This window comes from Taudactylus pleione, unplaced genomic scaffold, assembly GCF_031769625.1.
Source record: "Taudactylus pleione unplaced genomic scaffold, aTauple2 ptg000451l, whole genome shotgun sequence".
NCBI lineage: Eukaryota > Metazoa > Chordata > Amphibia > Anura > Myobatrachidae > Taudactylus > Taudactylus pleione.
The window spans coordinates 5428971-5434970 of NW_028284853.1; the positions used below are offsets into that span (position 1 = coordinate 5428971).

Sequence of the window (6000 nt, forward strand, 5' to 3'; positions counted from 1 at the left end):
TTGGCGGGGGGGGGGTTTAAATTGCTCACCCTAATAGTAATGAAAGGTGCTATCGTGCTGAGGGGTCTATTTACTAAGCAGTGTTAGGAGACAGAGTGAAAAGTGATAAGGTACCAGCCAATCAGCTCCCAACTGTCATTTTTCAAACACAGCCTGTGAGATGGCAGTTGGGAGCTGATTGGCTGGCACCTTATCATTTTTCACTCTGTCTCTTAACACTGCTTAGTAAATACACCCCAGAGATTTTAAAGTAATATACACAAGAAAAGAAATTGCAGATGCATTATGTGATCCTTACAGTTTAAATTTAAATGTATTTAAAAAAAAAAAAATTGACGGTGAAGTGTTATAAAGTTTGATCCCCTGGGGAGGTGTTTGGCTGGGCTGTCTTTTGGGGTGCCCTGTGCCCCAGATGTGAACCGCAGAGTGTTAGGGACCCGCTCGACGAAGTGACCTGGACGCTGGGGGGCAGGCCCGTATCATTGGCCATTGATATGCTAACTACCTCTGAAATTATATCTAATTCCAAAATACATTTTAAATTATTGTAATGATCGCATAGTGCATCTGCAATTTCTTTTCTTGTGTGAATTGAGGCTGCCCTATGGTATATATAACTTGTTTCTTTTTTTTCCATAAGTTGTGGATTATTTCAACCACACAGAAGATGAGATGCAGTCCTGGCAGAAGACTCTTCTAGCCATTAACCTGGAGAAGTTTATTTACGTCCAGTGGAAGAAGCACACTTTTCCGTTCGTCAGCAAGACCTTCTACTCCATCAAAGAGGATGCCTATATGGCCCGGCAGATCGATCAAATTGGCGGAGGTGAAAACACCATCATCGTTCTGACCTTGGGTCAGCACTTTAGGCCTTTCCCGTTCCGTACTTTTATCAGGTCCGCCATAAACGTCCGCAAGGCCGTGGAGAGGCTCTTCTACCGTAGCCCAAGCACCAGGGTGATCATAAAGGAAGAGAATGCCCGGGACATGGACATCGATATGGAGAGGTTCAGTGACTTCCATGGTCATGTCCAGTATCTGGTGCTCAGGGAAGTTTTCCATGGTTTGAATGTGGGCTTTGTAGATGGCTTGGATATGAGCATCGCTTATGCATGTAATGTCATCCACCCTCCATTAGAAGTTCTAGAGAACCTTATCAGCATGTCCTTTACACAAGCCTTATAAACAGGACAATAATAAAGAACTTCCGACCTACTGTAGAGGACTTATTTTTGGCAGGATAATGACCTGGTAGACCTTCTGGGTGGCTGTGATTGTCTTGCCGGATTACATACAGTATATGTCATAGTAGTCTACATCCACTCCCATGATAAACGCAATCCCTCCCTACTGTCAACATTAATTTCTCTGCAAGTACAAAGAGCTCAACTAGAAAGAAATATATGAAAAGGGAGACAGGAATAAAAGAACGTTACTGTGTAATGGTTTTTCGTGTGTATAATTATACTGTAGTAAAATGCACATTGTTTTTTTTTACTTATTTAATTTTGAAGACCAACGAAGATTATTGTTGAATATACATACTGAAGAGCGTTCTATGTAGGGCTGGTAGTACTACAGCTCCATCTTGTGACAGGTCCATGTTACTGCAGGCTGGTAATCTCAACTGGACTAAAAAAAACTTGGACATCAATCAATACCATTGGAAAACAGAATAGATAGACCTTCTTTTTCTCAATAATGTGTTTTATTGATTTTTTGCATAAACATATCAATAGACATTCTTAAATACCACCAAAACTTGTAGTTACAAGAAAAAAAAATTGCACGATATCACATACTATAGTTACCAGAATTCTTTTAAATTGTAAATGGAAAATGAGATGTTCTATTTATTGTGCCATTACAGTTTTTGTTGATATATTTAACTACTAAAGATTTTAATTAAGCAATAAAGATATTTATCAGGACTTTATTTGTGTATTCCAGTTGCAACATGTTTTTAAGCAGTGGCATTGTATTTGAAATTATTAATATGGGTATGGGTCTGCAACCCCCCAGCTGGGCATATTGGTTGCTGGGCATATTGATAATAAAGGTTACCCCAGCCTGGCATTTCCAGTGCCCCAGATTTGTATAAGAATTTATGATTGCTGTACTAAATGCTGTCAGATGAGTTGTTCAGGCCCGCTAGATGCTCCATCACATCCCCTAATAGCATACCTCCCAACTGTCCAGCTTTTAACGGGACAGTCCCGCTATTCAAGGACTTTCCCGCTGTCCCACCTGTGGGCCACAGTGTCCCATGCATACTGTACATGCCTACTCTCCCGGAAGTAGCGGGAGGCTCCCCATTTTGCAGGTAACCCCCCTGCACCCGCGGTGGAGTAGACACTTCTCCCACATTCCTGCCCACTTCCTAGTGTAGTGAGCAGAATGAGGAGAATTTCCTCGGTGATCTGGGGTATGAGTAGGGGGTGGGGCTTAATGACAAGTATTGCCTCATTTAGCTCCGCCTCCTGTTTAAGTATGGGCTAATCATGACAATTTACAGTGAGAGGGTGGAGCTTAATGGCACATCAGGCCCCGCCTCCCAGCGGTACTGCTTCTCCCCGGGCTTCTCCTGGGGAGGAAAAAAAAAGTAGGCAAGTATGGTCCCACGGCTGGGGGAAGTTGGAGGAGATCACTGACTTATAGCTTTCCAACACATGCCTCTGGCACGTAGACCCCCCGAAATGCCGAATTTCAAATGTTGGGAGTAGTGGGGAGGGAAGGGGTGGCAGCATAGGAACGCACTGGGCGCTGCAAAACCTAGCGCTGGCCATGGATGGGAGGTATGCAATAGAGTTGTGCTCAATTGGTCTTATCAGGGCACTCATATCACTGAGGACAACCGAGGAAGTTTTGCCAGCCACTAGCTAAAGACTCTGGGCCTGATTCAGCAAGGAACGCACGCTAGCAGACGCACACACCCGGCCCCTGCGAGAATATGCTAATCAATGCATACGCACTGAGTCCGTAGCACAAGATGCAGACGCCCAGCCCCATATTAAGCCGCCCATCTCTCTTTACTTACAGCCTGATCAGCACGCAAGATATCGTAAACATCAGTAACAGCGAGCCCCATCGGACTCATACGCACAATAGTGGTTGACCTGACCTGGCGCAGGATTTTGGCCGCTTCATGTGTACAGCTTACGGTATGGCTGCATATGCCGCCGTACTGCCTTAATTATGCATGCCCCTATATTGGCATCCCAACGCACAGGCACGCCTGCGTTCACCTGACCACCCCCCGTCACCACCCGCAAACGGCACTTCCTGTCAATCAGTATCGTAAGGGTCTGCGTACACACTGCGTGTAGTCTGCGTACCATAACCCGATCGCACTGGCTAGTTCATGCACACGCAGTGTGATGTGTACGCATGCGCAGTGCCAAAACATCAGCCAAGTGCGTGCGTTCTCTCCTTTGCATTCCTTGCTGAATCAGGCCCTCTGTGGGATCTCCTCTTTTAGTGACTGACCAGGATGGGCTAGAAGTGTTGGTGAGCTGTGGAGGCACTTTCATCCAAATAGATACTAATGAATTATATGAAGCCTGAATATACCGTTAATTTACATACGACACATGCCAACCATGGGCCAGTGTTAATAGATAAATTATTGACTTATCAGACAAAGAGCGCTTAATTCCAAAATGTAACAATTTAATACTCCGTTACATAGTATAAAACAGATAAAGAAAGAGAGAGAAATAAATTATAGACACACATATATAAAAACCAACTGGTATACAATTGCAATATTGGCTCATAAGAGGAAATAAGGGATTCACCTCTGCAGTAGGCGTCTCTTATGGGAAGCAATCTGGAAGCCGACTGCCTAAATACCGGCAGCCGGCTTCCCGACTGTCATTTCCCGGCAAGGGTGAAATGCCGGGCATCTAGATGTAGACGCCCGCATTTCCCCGACGCCGGGAGACCGGCGCCCGGCATCCCGATCGTAGTGATGCCGGGCGCCGCGAGTGGACAGCCGCGGGGGGGAGGGTCAGGTTTAGGGCTCCCGGGAGGGACTTAGGGTTAGGCACCTCCCCCGGGGGACTTAGGTTTAGGCAGCGGGGAAGGGGGTGGTTAGGGTTAGGCACTTAGAGGGGGGATTAGGGTTAGGCACTTGGGGGGGAAAGTTAGGGTTAGGCACCCCTAAGGAGGGTTAGGGTTAGGGGGGTTAGGTTAGTAGATACTTGCCTATCAACGATCGGGATTTCCAGCGCTGTCGGGCTTCCGCTGCTTCTAACTCTGCTCTTGTCGGGCTGCCGCTGACGGGAATCGCATGGCCGGCGGTATTTCATACCCATTCCGTCTCTTATATGTATATACTGTATAATATGTAGCCATTTTGGGCTCCAGCCGCACATGGTGGTTAACAGTACTGGATAATAAGGTCAATATTAGACCTTCCTCTGGTAAAGAGAAACAGTTCCAGGTATTATATTATTCGGTGTTTAGAAAACTCTGTCATCCATGCCGGGATGTTTAATTACTGTTTAACTTCACTTTGTTAACGTGATGTCCGTAACTTCCACACAGGTCAGCTTGTTATGTACAGCAAGTGATCATCCTGATCTTTTTAGAAAGATCGCAACATAATAAATAATTCAGCCTAAGTCATTACTATCAGGGGACTCCACAATTGCCACTGATGGGCTGTTAGTGCGGTTCCTTCTTGGTGGCTGGAGCAAGAAACCAAGTTGTTGCAATTTAAGGGAGACCCTTACGCGTTTTTCCGCTAAAGGTAGTGACTGTTTTGTCAGAGGGTCAGTCTCCTTATTATCCTGTAGATGCTTTTAGGCTTGGATCATCTAATGGGAATCCAATAGTGATTAAATCACATCAGGATCACTTGTGTCTCCATACTGCATCTTTCACAAACCTTCATTAATAAAATCAGCAATTCTTTTAAATACAGTGGAGTAATAAACAATTTATACACAGATACAAAGCTATCGAAACGTCATTATATATTATCAATCGGTGGGGTTATAAGGTAAGACCTTTATCAGTTTCATTGTTTATGTATACCTGAAGACTGGGCATTAATCGCTTTGAAACGTTGTAGTAATACATTTCTGTACATCAAGTCCCAGAGTGCAGGACTGCTTCTCAAGCACCAACACCTACCACATATATACCAGTTTGACACTGGCACAAGGGCAGCTGTTTTCATCTACAGTTAGAGTGACTGACCTTTGCCAGAGAGATATATATATATATATATATATATATATATATATATATATATTCGTGGCACTTGGTAACTTTCTTTAGTTCTCAATGTGGTGTCTAAGGGGTTTCACATTTGCATCATCTCAAAGAGACATTCTTTCTTTTTTTGTCAGATTATGGTCACATTAACAAGGGGCATTGCACTATTACTATACCTCCTGTGCAGATCAAATCCCCACAACACTGTTCACACCTCTCACAGCACTAGTCACACCCCCCTCCATGCTGATCACACCCCTGCAGTGGCACACAATAGGCCCCTCATAAATTTCAGCTCCAGGTCCATGCGGACCTTTATCTGGCACTGACAGTGGTCAAAGTGTGCCAGTATGCGGCGGTATGACCTACCGGCACTTCGATTTGCACTGACACTGACCCGGAAGTTGCTGTGTCTGTACAGTGAACAACTGTACAGTGGGGGAATGGCTTTAACGCTGCATGTATGACTCATACAGTAGCCACACCCTCTGGAGCCCTGCCGTGCCACTCGTCCTTGTATAATGCTGCTGCTGCTGCTCCTGAGTAGCCTACTGATGGATCTGTGCCTCCCCTCCTCCTCCATTGACTGCTGCTTCTGGCTCCCGTGGGGTTGCAGTTTACCGTTGGTCAGAACTGCGGACCCCGCTCACCTTGACACCGGCTGCCTCTGGCTCCCGATGGGGTTTCGGTTGCCGCTGAAAGGAACTTCGGTCCCTGTTCCCGACCACATCTACACTCCCTCTGTGCCTATCCTCCCCTGCTCCTCACTTGACTGCT

The 6000-nt window shown here is 45.6% G+C and overlaps 1 protein-coding gene across 8 annotated transcripts in view; it reads left to right on the top strand.

Annotated features, from left to right (window-relative positions):
- The window catches only part of LOC148505531 (NXPE family member 2-like), a 72236-nt gene extending 70300 nt beyond the window's left edge, over positions 1–1936 (top strand). For all 8 annotated transcript variants that reach the window (XM_088448157.1, XM_088448159.1, XM_088448162.1 and 5 more), the window contains one exon: positions 641–1936. In XM_088448157.1, coding sequence (XP_088304283.1) covers positions 641–1185 — 545 coding nt within the window. In that variant the 3' untranslated portion in view covers positions 1186–1936. The remainder of the gene's footprint in view (positions 1–640) is intronic.
- The last annotated feature ends 4064 nt before the right edge of the window (positions 1937–6000 follow it).